At 42.2% G+C, this 17,436-nt stretch overlaps 2 protein-coding genes across 6 annotated transcripts in view; one reads left to right on the top strand and one right to left on the bottom strand.

The window, feature by feature from the left end:
- The window catches only part of ift140 (intraflagellar transport 140 homolog (Chlamydomonas)), a 232,275-nt gene that overhangs the window by 117,762 nt on the left and 97,077 nt on the right, over window positions 1–17,436 (bottom strand). Inside the window, exon 18 of the mRNA XM_072269234.1 lies at window positions 14,134–14,330. Within this exon, the coding sequence (XP_072125335.1) occupies window positions 14,134–14,330 (197 nt within the window). The remainder of the gene's footprint in view (window positions 1–14,133; window positions 14,331–17,436) is intronic.
- tmem204 (transmembrane protein 204) overlaps window positions 1–17,436 on the top strand; it is a 146,153-nt gene that overhangs the window by 43,327 nt on the left and 85,390 nt on the right. The window contains exon 5 of one of the 5 annotated variants that reach the window (XM_072269238.1): window positions 1,689–9,109. The exons of 3 other annotated variants lie outside the window; for them this stretch is intronic. In XM_072269238.1, the coding sequence (XP_072125339.1) occupies window positions 1,689–1,918 (230 nt within the window). In that variant the 3' untranslated portion in view covers window positions 1,919–9,109. Of the gene's footprint in view, window positions 1–1,688; window positions 9,111–17,436 lie in introns of those variants that run through there. One more of the 5 variants, XM_072269237.1, reaches the window with a different exon arrangement.

Consider the following 17,436-nt stretch of genomic DNA (forward strand, 5'->3'; position numbering starts at 1 on the left):
TGGTAAATTGGATCAGCAAGTTTGCTGATGATACAAAGATTGGAGGTGTAGTAGGCAGTGAGGAAGGTTTTCAGAGCCTGCAGGGGGACTTGGACCAGCTGGAAAAATGGGCTAAAAAATGGCAGATGGAGATTAATACTGACAAGTGTGAGGTATTGCACGTTGGAAGGACAAACCAACGTAGAACATACAGGGTTAATGGCAAGGCACTGAGGAGTGCAGTGGAACAGAGGGATCTGGGAATACAGATACAAAATTCCCTAAAAGTGGCGTCACAGGTAGATAGGGGCGTAAAGAGAGCTTTTGGTACATTGGCCTTTATTAATCGAAGTATTGAGTATAAGAGCTGGAATGTTATGATGAGGTTGTATAAGGCATTGGCGAGGCCGAATCTGGAGTATTGTGTTCAGTTTTGGTCACCAAATTACAGGAAGGATATAAATAAGGTTGAAAGAGTGCAGAGAAGGTTTACAAGGATGCTGCCGGGACTTGAGAAACTCAGTTACAGAGAAAGGTTGAATAGGTTAGGACTTTATTCCCTGGAGTGTAGAAGAATGAGGGGAGATTTGATAGAGGTATATAAAATTATGATGGGTATAGATAGAGTGAATGCAAGCAGGCTTTTTCCACTGAGGCAAGGGGAGAAAAAAACCAGAGGACATGGGTTTAGGGTGAGGGGGGAAAAGTTTAAAGGGAACATTAGGGGGGGCTTCTTCACACAGAGAGTGGTGGGAGTGTGGAATGAGCTGCCAGATGAGGTGGTAAATGCGGGTTCTTTTTTTAACATTTAAGAATAAATTGGACAGATACATGGATGGGAGGTGTATGGAGGGATATGGTCCGTGTGCAGGTCAGTGGGACTAGGCAGAAAATGGTTCGGCACAGCCAAGAAGGGCCAACAGGCCTGTTTCTGTGCTGTAGTTTCTATGGTTTCTATGTTGATCCATGTCTTCCACTTCTGCCATGATGAAGCCACCCTCAGGTTGGAGGAGCATCACCTCACACTCCGTTTAGGTAGCCTACAACCTGATGGCATGAACATCGATTTCTCTAACTTCATTTCCTTTTTCCTCTCTCCCTTTCCTTTTCTTCAATTCCCCACTCAGACCTCTTATTTCTACTCTGCACCTTCCTATCATCTCCCTCTGGTGCCCTTCCTCCTTCCTGTTTTCCAATAATCAACTCTCCTCTCCCATCAGATTCCGTCTTCTCCAGCCCTCTACCTTGTCTACCCATCACCTCCCAACTTCTTACTTCATCTCCACTCCCCCACCCACCTGGCTTCACCCATCATTTTTCTAGCCTGTCCTCCTTCCCCACCCTCCACCTCATTCTGGCTTCTTCCCTCTTCCTTTCCAGTCCCAATGAAGCGTCTTGGCCTGGAACGTCAACTGTTTATTTATTTCCAGAGATGAGCCCTAACCTGCTGAGTTTCTCCAGCATTTTATGAGAGTTGCTCTGGATTTCTAGCATCTGTAGAATCTCATGTGTTTAAAATTCCCTGGAGTAGAGGACAGTTAAGGTAGTGGCAGCAGCTGAAAATTACAACAGTAGAATGCTTAGGGGCTAAGCTAGTCCTTTGGCCTTTTATTGTTCACTCTCCCACATCTCTATCCAAGAAACTGTGACTGCTAGTATTTCCCACTCAGAAGCATCCTCTCATTTATACTTTTCCTTCTAACCATTAGGTTTTGTGTTGGTGATTGGACTGGTGACCTTCTATCGTATAGGCCCCTATACTCACCTCTCCTGGTCTTGCTACCTGGACATTGGTGCCTGTCTCTCATCGACACTTGCGGCAGCCATGCTAATCTGGAACATATTGCACCGGCGGGAGGACTGTATGACACCCCGCGTTATTGTTATCCGTCGCTCCAGGCCACGCTTTGAGAATGACTACGTGGAATCACCATGTTGAACAAACGCAGAAAGGAGCGGGCAGCAATTTGCACAAGTGTTCGAGAGTTGCCGGATCTCTGCTTACTCATGAAATAACCAAATCTCTGCTTTCAGCCGCTGTCTGGAAGGTTGGACGAGGTGGGCGCACAGTGGGAGAAGAAGAAAAAAAGGCTTTCATCCTGAACACAACTAACAATTCTGACTTGAGAGAAACATAAATCATGAATACAATATAGCACAACCAAAAAGTACGGCAGGATAAATGCATGGGAGTAGAAACTCAGCATCTGAAGGAAACGGATTTCTTTCACTGGGTTAAAGGCAATTCCTGTAATTTAATTCCCAATTGGTTTAAGATGCCTACTTCCAAACAGTACCTGGTGCACCATTAAGGTGAGCACATGAGGGATTGGATCTTGTGGGACAGAGAATAATGTGAAGTAGAATCTTACTTCACTTCCTTCAGTAAACATATCACCCAAGTATGAGCATCTGCTCCCAAGCATCAACATTTCATTTTGGATACAAAGATGTCCAGAATGTTAAATATTTAAAGGAATAGTACTCAAAAAGCTAGGCTTTAATTTAAAGTAACTATTTAGATGAGACACAGTATATATTTCAGGCACAAAATCTGGATGAACTTAGCAAGTCATAGAGAGAATAAATAGTTGACATTTCAAGCTTCTGCATCAAGAATGTCGACTGTTTATTCATTTCCATAGAGTTCCTCCAGCACTCCAACATCTGCAGAATCTCTTGTGTTTATGATATACATTTTATGTAATATTTGACTAAATGGCTAAGAGAGTGGCTTTTGTTATCTGCCCTTTGCACTGGGAAGCTCAGAATGCAATTAGACAGATATACTCAGGAAAATGTACAGAGCAGGAGATGAAAATTAAAGAACTGCAAATCCAAACATAAAAACAGAAATGCCTCCCTTTCCCTATCAGTTATCTGACTGTTACAGTGCATCTATCAGTTACTTCCATTTCGACATAGGTTTCAGTGTATAGAGCACATCAAAGGCATGTCATTGGAGTGAAAAACATCCGATAAGGAGCCTCAGGAAGGGAGAGTCAGAGATGTGCGCATTAAGTTTAAGAAGGAAGGATTTAAAAGGGAGAATTCTGGACATGGGTTTCCGTTGGGACAGCGATTAAGATGTTTAAAGCCACAATGAAAGGATTGTGATCGTCCTGGAGAAGAGTAAAGCCGAAGGAAATCACAGAGGTGGAGAGCAGCAACATGTCAGCGGGATCAGAAAACTAAAGTGAGAATTTGAAAATCAGGACTTAGGTTAACTGGGAGCCATCATAGGTCAGTGAGTATGGGAGTGATGCACAAAGAGGGTGGTTTGAGATGTGTCCCTGGCAGTTCTGTGGAGTCAGTAGATGACCAAGGCTGGAAAGAGGTCCCAGTAGCAGAAGAGCTGAGGCACAGCTAGTGTTTACTGATATGAGAATCAATCGCATGGATGGTGTGGAGATACGGTCCAAAACTGAGGAACCAAGGACAGAGAGGGCTTTGGTCTTCCTGATATCTACATACAGGAGATGTCTGATTCTCCAAAACCAAGGGACAGATGGAAGGGGGAGGGGTGTCAAGAGAGATGGTGCGAAGGCAGAGCTGAGTATCCTCGGAGGACATGTGGAAACTGCTGCAAATCTTGACAGGAGGAGGGGGCCAAGGACAGACCTTGGACAAGGTTGTGCGAGTAACCAAGAGGAGTCAGCTCTGTCCTTACTCACGAGTCTGTTCTCTGAAACGTCCTATTACAGCCCCCTGTAGAGACTGCCCAAGAAGAACTGGATACCATAAGACATAAGAGCAGAATTAGGCCATTTGCCCTATCGAGTCTGATCCTCCATTCAATAACTGACTTACTATCCTTCTCAACCCCATTCTCCTGCCTTCTTCCCATAACTTTTGACATCTTACCAATCAAGAACCTATCAGCTTCTGTTTTAAATATACCCAGTGACTTGGCTTCCATACCATCTGTGGTAATGAATTCCACAGATTCACTACCCTCTGATTAATTCTTCCTCATATGTTCTAAGTGGATGTCCCTCTATTCTGAGGCTGTGCCCTCTGGTCATAGACTCACCCACTATACGAAACATCCTCGCCATGTCCACTCTATCTAGGCCTCTCAATATTCGATAGGTTTCAATTAGATTCTCCTCTCGTTCTTCTAACCTCCAGCGAGTACACGCCCAGAGTCATCAAAAGCTGCTCATATGTTAACCCTTTCATTCCCAAGATCTCTCATGAACCTCCTCTGGACCTGCTCCAATCCCAGCACATTCTTCTCAGATAAGAGGCCCAATATTGCTCATAATACTCCATGTACGGTCTGACCAATGCCTTATAAAACCTATGCACTAAATTCTTGCTTTTTATTCCAGTCCTCTCAAAATGAATGCGAACATTTCCTTTACAGGTGTCAGTCAGCTCCTGGTCACAGCACAAGGTGAGCGGACACATCACATCCAGATGCCAGCCTAGAACCACTGGATGGTGAGGCCCCTGGCCATATCTGGTGGGCAATGGGTCATTCACCAGCCTTACAGCCTGCCCTCTCTATTAAAGCAAACCCTCCTCCTGCTAATTTTGATATCTCCTCTGTCTCCTGTTAACCTTTGTTCAAAGTGCAAAGTAATTTCTTTTAACCAAAGTACATATATGTCACAATATACAATCCTGGGATTCATTTTCTTACAGGCATTCACAGTAAATACAAAGAAACAAAGTAATAATAAATAAACAATAAATAATCACCTTTAACCCCACCCCTATCAACACTTCATTCTGTTAAAGGCCATAAGACATAGGAGTAGAATTAGGCCATTTGGCCCATCGAGTCTGCTCCACCATGACTGATCCTTTCTTTCCCCTCTTCAGCCCATTCCCTGGTCTTCTCCCTGTAACCTCTGATGTTGTGTCCAATCAAGAATCTATCAAGCTCTGCGTTAACTACACCCAACAACCTGCCCTCCACAGCTAGATGTGACAACAACTTCCACAAATTCACCACCCACTGGCGAAAGAAATTTCTCCGCATCTCTGTTGTAAATGGATACCCCTCTATCCTGAGGCTGTACCCTCTTGTCCTGGACTCTCCCACCATGGGAACCATCCTTTCCACATCTACTCTGTCTAGGCCTTTCAACATTCAAAAGGTTTCAATGAGATCCTCCCTCATCCTTCTGAATTCCAGCAAGTACAGACTCAGAGCCATCAAACATTCCTCATATGATAACACTTTCATTCCCAGAATCATCCTTATGCACCTCCTCTGAACACTCTCCAATGCCAACACATTTTTTTCTGAGATGAGCAGTCCAAAACTGTTCACAATACTCAAGGTGAGGCTTCACCAGTGACTTATAAAGTTTCAGCCTCACATCCCTGCTCTTGAATTCGAAACCTCCTGAAATGAATGTTAATATGGCATTTGCCTTCCTCACCACCAACTCAACCTGCAAGTTAATCTTTAGGGTGGTCTGCCCAAGGACTCCCAAGTCCTTTTGCATCTCAGATTTTTGAATATTCTCCCTGTTTCGAAAATAGTCTGCACATTTATTTCTACTACCAAAGTGCACGACCATGCATTTTCCAACATTGTATTTCATTTGCCACTTTCTTGCTCATTTTCCTAATCTGCCTAAGTCCTTCTGTACCCTACCCGTTTCCTCAACAGTACCTACCCATCCACCAATCTTCGTTATCACCTGCAAATTTCGTAACAAATCCATCTATTCCATCATCTAAATCATTCATATACAGCATAAAAAGAAGCGGTCCCAACACCGATCCCTGCAGAACACCACTTGTCACCACTGGCAGCCAACCAGAAAAGGATCCTTTTATTTCCACTTGCTGCCTCCTACCAATCAGCCAATGCTCTAACCATGTTAGTAACTTTCCTGTAATACCACAGGCTCTTAACTCGATAAGCAGCCTCATGTGTGGCACCTTGTCAAAGGCCTTCTGAAAGTCCAAATATACAACATCAACTGTGTCCTCATTATCTATCCTGCTTGTAATCTCCTCATAGAATTTCAACGGGTTCATCAGGCAAGATTTTCCCTAAAGGAAACCATGCTGACTTTGTCCTAATTTGTCCTGTGTCACCAAGTACTCCATCACCTCATCCTTAACAATTGACTCCAACATCTTCCCAACCACTGAGGTCAGGCTAACTGGTCTGTAATTTCCTTTCTGCTGCCTTCCTCCTTTCGTAAAGAGTTGTGCCACTTTCACCAATTCATCTTCAACATCAGCTTTCTTGAATCCAGCCTGCCTTCTCCTATCAGTCCTCTGATCCTGTCCAGCAGTCCCGTTGTGACATTCAATCTGAATCAGGTTTATTATCACTGACATATGACATGAAATGTGCAGTACAGTATAAAGACAAAAATCTACAAACTTCAAAAATAAATAAATAGTGCAAATAAAGTACAAGGTAGTGTTCATGGGCCATTCAGAAATCTGATGGCAGAGGGGAAGAAGTTGTTCCTAAATGACATCAAATTATTCACAATATCAGGTCGGACTCAGTGAATGGCACCTAACCTCAGAGAGAGATACAGTGCACAAACAGACCACTTAGCCCACCAAGTCTGTGCCAACCATCACTACCCATTTACTCCAATTCTCCCACAAGTATATCTGAAAAGCTCTGTGAGAAGGTTCTGAAGATTCAGCAAGTTAGCTCCAAGATATATTGATAATTACTATCAATTGTCATTTCCGAATGTGATCAATAGGTTTCAATAGGTCCAATTTAATGTCAGAGAAATGTATACAATATACATCCTGAAATTCTTTTTCTTCGCAACCATCCACGAAAACTGAGGAGTGCCCCAAAGAATGAATGACGGTGAAACGTTAGAACCCCAAGGCCCGCCCCCCCCAGCTCCCCCTCCCATTCACAAGCAACAGCAAGGCAACAACCCCACCCCACCCCCAGAAAAGCATCAGTGCCCTCTACCGAGCACTCACATGTGCAGCAAAGTATCAATGAAGACACAGACTTGCAGTACCCAAAGACTACTCGTTCACCTGGTAATTCAACATATCCCAGGTTCTCTCTCTCCCTAATAAGGGAAAAAGAGGTGTCCCCATTTCATATTCTGACATTGTTCTTTGTGGAAAGTTACTGTCTGCAGGTTGGCTGTCCCATTTCCAACATAACAATGAGTCGTGAAGTACTGTGGGATTTTTTGAGATTGTTGAGAAAAACACCAAATGAACATACCAGTTTCTTTACAGTTTTGTGACAAAGTCAATGACAAAGTAAATTGAGTACGTATATATCACCACATGCTATCTTGAGATTCATTTTCTTGCAGGAATTTTCAGGAAAATAAAGAAACACAACAGAATTTATGAAAAACTCTCCATAAACAAAGACTGACAAACAACAGAATTTAAACATTGCACCACAGATCAAATGTGGACTCAGTGCTAGTAGGCTTATGTGTCAAACGCTATCAGGTGGTAAAGCTTTTAGCAGTTCTGTATGTCTATATATAGACATCAAAGAGTGGATGCTCACTGCTCAGTCACATGCAGTCCATTCTCCAGAGCAGCAAATCTGATGAGGATTAGCCAATAATTCTCAAAATATCTCAAATGTGCTGGTTAATTTAGACAAACTAGAATCGGAACAGGTTTAATATCAGTGGCATGTGTCATGAAATTTGCTGTTTTACAGCAGTAATACGTCATAATTTAAAAATCTATAAATTACATTAAATATATTTTTAAAATTAAATTAAATATGTAACGCAAAAAGAGAGCAAAAAAAAGGGAAAAATTAGTGAGATAATGTACGTGGGTTCAACGTCCATTCAGAATTCTAATGGCAGAGGAAAGAAGCTGTTCCTGAAACACTGAGTGTGTGTTTTTAGGTTCCTGTACCCCCTCTGTGTTGGTATCAACAAGAAGAGGGTGTGTCCCAGGCGATGGGAGTCCTTAATGATGGATGTCATCTTTTTTGAGGCATTGCCACAATTTAATTATTTTACATCACACTAAGATTCATTTGTCAATTTTTTTCATTGTTAAAAAAATTCAGATTACATACAGATGGTACACACATTATTCAAGATTTTTCTGAAAAGATAGCAACACACTATTACCAGGACAATGCCCAGTTGTAATCCAACAGCAGAAACTACCTAGGTTATGGTTCTGTCCCTTGTAATAGTAGTGAGGGCTACACAAATATTATTGGTAATTTAATATCACTTCTCAACCCACTGAAATATTGCAGGAGGTTTCACTGTTGTTAATTCTTGGGGGCTCAGCTTAATGTTCAGTTTTACTGTTCCCATAGCAGAACAGTGCTTGCTGACACAGCAGGCTACAGGAACTGAAGTGCACATCTCCCATGACCTTCCCATCCACTAATGGAGTGTAGATGTGGGAAGTCGACCTGCGGAAGTGCAGTGCCGATTATATAGCATGCAATCAGAATTTTTCCTTGCACCGAATCTAATTGAGTCAGTTGTACATGAACAAATTCTGTGCAAGGGGTTTTAAACATTAATATACTCTATGAGCTGTCTCTTCAACTGGAAGGTAAACCAAATGCATGAAGCATAGAAGTTAGGCGGCATGGTGGCGTAACACTTTACAACCCAGGTTCAATTCCGGCCACTGTCCGTAAGGAGTTTGTACATTCTCCCCCGTGACCAAGTGAATTTCCTCCTACGTTCCAAAGATGCAAGGGTTAGTCGGTTAACTGGTCACAAGGGGGTAATAGGGTGATGCTGGCTCATTGGGCTGGAGGGGCCTGTTACTGTGACATATCTTGATAAATAAAAAGTTGCTTTTGTCGTTCTGTTCCATTGCTCAAGATCCAAATATACAGAATTGTCTCTACTTTGCTGAATGGTTTCAGAAAGGGTTAAACTGACTCATGGGAACTGACTTAAATTTTTTTATCAATGTAATAACTGGTATAATACTGTGATACAAAATGTAAGTATATTTGAATTACAAATATCTTCCAAGCTTTAAATTGAGATTTTTTTGTGCTGTTAAAGTGCATTTGATACAATTCTGGTACAGACCAGTTAGTTACTGAAGGTATAGCAGAGCATACCTGGCTATGTACTACAAATTTCTCTTGTATAGATAATTTAAAAACCATGCTTTTCCAAACATAAATCTCATACAATCAAGTTATTCTAACTTTGTATTTGGTGCAATATCTTCTCCATCTTTACTAAAGGATATCATAAGACCATAAGACCATAAGACAACGGAGCAGAAGTAGGCCATTCGGCCCATTGAGTCTGCTCCGCCATTTTATCATGAGCTGATCCGTTTTATCCTATTTAGTCCCACTGCCCCGCCTTCTCACCATAACCTTTGATGCCCTGGCTACTCAGATATCTATCAATCTCTGCCTTAAATACACCCAATGACTTGGCCTCCACTGCTGCCTGTGGCAACAAATTCCATAGATTCACCACCCTCTGACTAAAAAAATTTCTTCGCATTTCTGTTCTGAAAGGGCGCCCTTCAATCCTGAAGTCATGCCCTCTCGTACTAGACTCCCCCATCATGGGAAACAACTTTGCCACATCCGCTCTGTCCATGCCTTTTAACATTCGAAATGTTTCTATGAGGTCTCCCCTCATTCTTCTAAACTCCAAGGAATACAGTCAAAGAGCGGACAAACGTTCCTCATATGTTAACCCTCTCATTCCCGGAATCATTCTAGTGAATCTTCTCTGTACCCTCTCCAACGTCAGCACTTAAATAAGGAGACCAAAACTGCCCACAGTACTCCAAGTGAGGTCTCACCAGCGCCTTATAGAGCCTCAACATCACATCCCTGCTCCTATACTCTATTCCTCTAGAAATGAATGCCAACATTGCATTTGCCTTCTTCACTACTGACTCAACCTGGAGGTTAACTTTAAGGGAATCCTGTACGAGGACTCCCAAGTCCCGTTGCATCTCAGAACTTTGAATTCTTTCCCCATTTAAATAATAGTCTGCCCGGTTATTTTTTCTGCCAAAGTGCATAACCATACACTTTCCAACATTGTACTTCATTTGCCACTTCTCTGCCCATTCTTCCAATCTATCCAAGTCTCTCTGCAGACTCTCCGTTTCCTCAGCACTACCGGCCCCTCCACCTATCTTCGTATTGTCAGCAAACTTAGCCACAAAGCCATCTATTCCATAATCCAAATCGTTGATGTACAATGTAAAAAGAAGCGGCCCCAACACTGATCCCTGTGGAACACCACTGGGAACCGGCAGCCAACCAGAATAGGATCCCTTTATTCCCACTCTCTGTTTCCTGCCAATCAGCCAACACTCTATCCACGTATGTAACTTTCCCGTAATTCCATGGGCTCTTATCTTGTTAAGTAGCCTCATGTGTGGCACCTTGTCAAAGGCCTTCTGAAAATCCAAATATACAACATCCACTGCATCTCCCTTGTCTAGCCTACTGGTAATTTCCTCAAAAAATTGTAATAGGTTTGTCAGGCAGGATTTTCCTTTAAGGAATCCATGCTGAGTTCTGCCTATCTTGTCATATGCCTCCAGGTACTCTGTAACCTCATCCTTGACAATCAACTCCAACAACTTCCCAACCACCGACGTCAAGCTAACAGGTCTATAATTTCCTTTTTGCTTCCTTGCCCCCTTCTTAAATAGCGGAGTGACATTTGCAATCTTCCAGTCTTCCGGAACCATGCCAGAATCTATTGACTTTTGAAAGATCATCGCTAATGCCTCCGCAATCTCCACAGCTACTTCCTTCAGAACACGAGGGTGCATTCCATCTGGTCCAGGAGATTTATTGACCTTTAGCCTATTCAGCTTCCTGAGTACTTTCTCTGTCATAATTGTGACTGCGCACACTTCTCTTCCCTGCCACCCTTGAGTGTCCGGTATCCTGCTGTCTTCCTCAGTGAAGACTGATGCAAAATACTCGTTCAGTTCCTCTGCCATCTCCTTATCTCCCATTACAATTTCTCCAGCATCATTTTCTATCGGTCCTATATCTACTCTCACCTGTCTTTTACTCTTTATATACTTGAAAAAGCTTTTAGTATCCTCTTTGATATTATTTGCTAGTTTCCTTTCATAGTTAATCTTTCCCCTCTTAATGACCTTCTTGGTTTCCTTTTGTAAGGTTTTAAAAACTTCCCAATCCTCTGTCTTCCCACTAATTTTTGCTTCCTTGTATGCCCTCTCCTTTGCTTTAACTTTGGCTTTGACTTCTCTCGTCAACCTCGGTTGCATCCTTTTTCCACTCGAAAATTTCTTCTTTTTTTGGAATACACCTGTCTTGCACATTCCTCATTTCTCGCATAAACTCCAGCCACTGCTACTCTGCCGTCTTTCCCGCCAGTGTCTCTTTCCAGTCAACTTTGGCCAGTTCCTCTCTCATGCCACTGTAATTTCCTTTACTCCACTGAAACACCGACACATCAGATTTCGGCTTCTCTTTTTCTAATTTCAATTTTTCTAATATCAAGACACTTTTTACTGTCATTTCGACCATAACTGCTGGTACAGTACACAATAAAAAAGAGACAACATTTTTCAGGACCATGGTGCTACATGAAACAATACAAAAACTACACTAGTCTACAGACCTACCTAGGACTGCATAAAGTACACAGAACAGTGCAGGCATTACAATAAATAATAAACAAGACAATAGGCACAGCAGAGGGCAGTAGGTTGGTAGTCCGATGACTTGGGGGAAAGAACTGTTACATCAATAAACAGCTGAGTCCAGGATTCCGTCCGTTTCTGTACTCCCACTGAATATTTTGTTGGAGTCGGATGCAGCCCAATTTAATGTCCATTGGAGAGCAGAATGGACAGGAGAGCCAGTCATCCAGGATAACGTGACGATTTGAGCATCGTTAACTGGTCAAAATTCAAATTGGCCTTCAGTTAGTGTAATGTTCATAAAGAATGCTCTGAGGTGTGGTTGGAGAAGGCTACTTAATTCGAACTTGATCTCTGGAACCATTAGACCTAAGACACAGGAGCAAAACTCGGCCATCGGCCCATTGAGTTTGCTATGCCATTCCATTATGGCCGATTTAATTTCAACCCCACTTTTCTGCCTTCTCCCAATAACCTTTGATGCCGACTAATCAAAAATCTAATCACCTCCGCTTTAAATATAAGCGATTACTAAGCCTGTGCAGCTGCCTATGGCAATGAATCCTACAAATTCACCATCCTCTGGCTAAAGAAATTCCTCCTCATCTCTATTCTAAAGGGACTTCCTTGCATTCTGAGACTGTGCCCTCTCATTTTAGACACTCCCACCAATAGAAACATCCTCTCCGCGTCCATTCTATCTAGGCCTTTCAATGTTCGACATGTTTCGATGAGATCACCCTCATTCTCCTAAACTCCAGGCCTGGAGCCATCAAACACTCAGCTTCTAAAAGCCTAAAATCTAGGGGTTCCCAAACTGGGGTCCACGGACCCCTTACTTAATGGCATTGGTCCATGGCATAACCAGGTTGGGAAACCCTGGCCAAGATATATACAACATACACATCTGCATTCCTGCCCATCCTGGAATCACCTATACTGTCTCAGTAACATCAGTTCTTTTCTACTTTCCTTCCCAGTGATAGCTGATTCCTTCACCTCGAGATACTTGATAATGTTAAAGGTGCTACAGAAATACAAATTATTGTAGAATTATTAATCTTTTAGATACCATCAAAACACTGGAAACCTACTGCATAACTGCCTCTTTCTGGGTACATAGTTGGAGGCAGCCTGGTGTTGTAGCGGTTAGCATAATGTTATTACAGCACCAGCAATCAGGGTTCAATTCCTGCTGTATAAAGAGTTTGTACGTTCTCCCTGCGGGTAGGGAAGGTCCTTAATGAATATTCTGCTTCAGTATTCACCTTGACGAATGTGAGGTCAGCGTAGAACAGGCTAAGTAAAGGCATCCGTTAGTCTTGCGAGACCATGGATCTGCACATGGAAAGTCTTCACTCTCCAAGGCGCAGGCCTGAGCAAGGTTGTATGGAAGACCGACAGTTGCTCATGCTGCAAGTCTCCCTTCTCCCCTCTCCACGACACCGATGTTGTCCAAGGGAAGCACATTAGGACCCATACAGCTTGGCACCAGTGTCATTGCAGAGCACTGTGTGATTAAGTGCCTTGCTCAAGGACACAACACGCTGCCTCGGCTGGGGCTCGAACTCACGCCCTTCAGAGAGCTAGTCGAATGCCTTAACCACTTGGCCACATGTCCACAGAGCGGGCTAATGTGCTGAAACATGTCGAGGTTAAGAAAGAGGATGTGCTGGAACTTGTGAAAAACATTAGAATAATTAAATCCCCAGAGCCGGATGGGATATACCCGAGATTACTCAGGGAAATGAGAGAAGAGATTGCTGCGCTGCTGGCGATGACCTTTGTGTCCTCACTGGCCACAGAAAAAGTCCCAGAAGGCTGGAGGATGGCAAATGTTCTATCTTTGTTCAAGACAGGCAATAGGGATAACCCAAGGAATTACATTCATGTGAGTCTTACGTGATGGGCAAACTATTGGAGAGGATTCTCAGAGACAGGACTTAAAATCATTTGGAGAAGCATAGTCTGATTAGGGATAATCAGACATTGAGAGGGGCAGGAGCAGAAACAAACCACACGTGCACCCACTACCCTTAATAAAACCATGCACATTCTTTGATTAAAGAGCATTTCTGTAAATACTGGCTTAAAACATCCCTCAGAACTTTTCAATTTGTCCACATTGATGTTAAGCTGACCAATCTGCAGATATAATTTCAGTATACCGACACAAGATATAAATGTTATGAAAATAGTTTTTTGTAGTAGCAGCCAGTGACATCTCAGTCTGACAATGAACGATTGCCATAAAACATTAGAACCTGCTCAAATGAATTCTTATTTGAGTTCTGGAACCCATTCATGAAAGAGTAATTTACACAAATCAACAGAAAAGCTTTAAATGAGAACAGATCAAAAAATTAACAATCCTACACCTTGGCATCCCCACATTTCAATTCAAAAGCGAAGGAGGAACTTTTATAAAATAAACAAACAACGAATCAGGCCCCATAAATAACCTTTTAATTTTTTAATATTGTAAAACACAATTCAGCAACTTTGCGAAGTTCACAATGGGAGAAATAAGGCCTGGATTCTCAAAGGAACGGAAAGAAGTTACCTTACCTCTTGATGAGTTTAATTGATTTGAAAGCCTCATCCATATCCCCTGTAGTTAGATAAAAGCTGAAATTCAGCATGGCATCACGTGTTGTCTTGTCACAATCCACTAGCCCAACAAAGTCCCGCAAGGGCCGCCTCGCTACCATCCGTGGAATTGGAGAGCCGGGCGTCGATGCTGGTTCATTCTCAGTCACACCTGACTAGGATTAAACCGAAAATTTGTTAATGGGCTAATAGAGTATAATCAGGAAATATGCAACACTAAATTATATCCTGATGAAAGATCTCGGCCCGAAATGTCACCTGTTAATTCCTTTTCATAGATGCTGCATGACCTGCTAAGTTCCTCCAGCATTTTGTGTGTTACTCTGGATTTCCAGCATCTGCAAATTCCCTTGTGTTTTAAATAATATTCCTACTGGTCAAATAAGTTTACTCTGACTCTTAAATAATCCTTACTGTTTCTTTCTCAAGATCCTACAGTAACAACAGTTGTTAAAAGGCAAGCTGTATGGGTCCTAATGCCCTTCCCTTGGACAACATCGGTGGCATGGGCAGGGGAGACTTGTAGCATGGTGCTGGTCTTCCATACAACCCTGGAGACCTTCCAAGGCGCAAATCCATGGTCTCAGGAGACTAACGGATGCCTATATCTATATATATAAAAGGCAATAAGACATTTGTCATGTTCAGTGTGTTCACTGTCAGTGGACTGCTCAACAATAGCTATGTATTACAACACACACTGAGATCAGAATCAAAATCCGGTTTTACATCATTGGCAAATGGCATGAAATGCACAACGTTGTCATGAAATTTGACCCATTAATTCCAGGATCTTTCCAATATGTACAGTATAAAGTAACATATCGTTCTCAGCATTTCAGTAACTTCTATCTATCCAAAAGGGAAAATACAACAGGCAAATATGGTAATGTCACGTCTTCAGAGTCATCTCTCTTAACACTGCTCTATACCAGTGGTTCTCAACGTAGGCCATAGCCAAGACGTTAAGCACTTTTACATTGCTGTTTGGAATAATATATACACTATAAATAAAATATCTTATTCAGTTTTGAAATGGTTTTATTTTTCATATACACATGTAGCATTATATTTAACATAAAATATACAATAGATTTACTAATCAAGAAACAAATAGACCCAATGACTTGGCCTCCACAGTCATCTATAGTAAAGAATTCCACAGATTCACACCCTCTGGCTGAAGAAATTCCTCATCTCTGTTCTACAGTTGCAAGAAAAAGTTTGTGAACCCTTTGCAATTATCTAGTTTTTTTGCATTAATTATTTATAAAATAGGATCTGATCTTCATCTAAGTCACAATGATGGGCAAACACAATTGAGCTAAACCAGTAAAACACAAATAATTGTACTACTTCTTGTCATTACTGAGTACACCATTTAAACAATCACAGTTCTCTACAAATTGAAGAGATTCAATACTGTTGCTACTCTCCCTAGGAGAGGGTGCCCTGCAAAGATCACACCAAGAACACAACATGCAATGCTGAAGGAGGTGAAAAAGAACCCAAAGATAACAGCAAAACACCAGAAGAAATCTCTAGAACTAGCTGAAGTCTATGTTTATGTGTACATTATAAGAATGGTGTTCATGGAAGGACACCACAGAAGAAACCACTGCTCTAAAAAAAAACATTGCTACATGTCTCAAGTTTGCAAAAGACCACCTGGATGTTCCACAACTCTTCTCAGACAACGTTCTGTGGACCAATGAGACAAAGTTGAACTTTTTGGCTGAAATGGACATTGCTATGTTTGAAAGGAAAAGGGGAATGCACACCAACACCAAAATTTCATCCCAACTGTGAAGCATGGTGGAATGAACACCATGGAGGAAGTCATGGAGGGGTTGTCTACGGAGTCTCTGTGGGTGGAAGTTAGGAATAGGAAGGGGTCAATAACTCTGCTGGGTGTTTTTTATAGACACCCAATAGTAACAGGGACATCGAGGAGCAGATAGGGAGGCAGATTCTGGAAAGGAGTAATAATAACAGGGTTGTTGTGGGGGGGATTTTAATTTCCCAAATATTGATTGGCATTCCCTAGAGTGAGGGGTTTAGATGGGGTGGAGTTTGTTAGGTGTGTTCAGGAAGGTTTCTTGACACAATATGTAGATAAGCCTACACGAGCAGAGGCTGTACTTGATCTGGTATAGGGAAATGAACCTGATTAGGTGTCAGGTCTCTCAGTGGGAGAGCATTTTATCTCTATCTCCTTTACCATAGCATTGAAGAGGGATAGGAACATAGAAGTTAGGAAAACATTTAATTGGAGTAAGGGAAATATGAGGCTGTCAGGCAGGAACTTGGAAGCATATATTGGAAACAGATGTTCTCAGGGAAACATACGGGAAAAATGTGGGAAATGTTCAGGGGATATTTGCATGGGGTTCTGCATAGGTACGTTCCAATGAGACATGGAAAGGATGATAGGGTACAGGAACCGTGGTGTACAAAGGCTGTTGTAAATCTAGTGAAGAAGAAGAGCTTATGAAAGATTCAAAAAACTTGTTAATGATAGAGATCTAGAAGATTATAAGGTTAGCAGGAAGGAGTTTAAGAATGGAATTAGGAGAGCCAGAAGGGGCCTTGAGAAGGCCTTGGTGGACAAGATTAAGGAAAACCCCAAGGCATTCTACAAGTATGTGAAGAGCAAGAGGATAAGACGTGAGAGAGTAGGACCAATCAAGTGTGACAATGGAAAAGTGTGTATGGAACCAGAGGAAATAGCGGAGGTACTTAATACTTTACTTCAGTATTCACGACGGAAAAGGATCTTGGTGATTACAGGGATGACTTGCAGTGGACCGAAAAGCTTGAGCATGTAGATATTAAGGAAGAGGATGTACTGGAGCTTTTGGAAAGCATCAGGTTGAATAAGTCACTGAGACAGGATGGGATGTACCCCAGGCTACTGTGGGAAGCAAGGGGGAGATTGCTGAGCCTCTGGCGATGATCTTTGCATCATCAATGAGGACAGCAGAGGTTCTGGAGGATTGGTGGGTTGCGGATGTTGTTCCATTATTCAAGAAAGGGAGTAGAGATAGCCCAGGTAATTATAGACCAGTGAATCTTACTTCAGTGGTTGGTACGTTGATGGAGAAGATCCTGAGAGACAGGGTTTATGAACATTTGGAGAGGTATAATATGATTAGGAATAGCCAGCATGGCTTTGTCAAAGGCAGGTCGTACCTAATGAGCCTGATTGAATTTTTTGAGGATGTGACTAAACACATTGATGAAGGTAGAGCTGTAGATGTG

Source organism: Mobula birostris, chromosome 9 (assembly GCF_030028105.1).
Source record: "Mobula birostris isolate sMobBir1 chromosome 9, sMobBir1.hap1, whole genome shotgun sequence".
NCBI classification, from domain to species: domain Eukaryota; kingdom Metazoa; phylum Chordata; class Chondrichthyes; order Myliobatiformes; family Myliobatidae; genus Mobula; species Mobula birostris.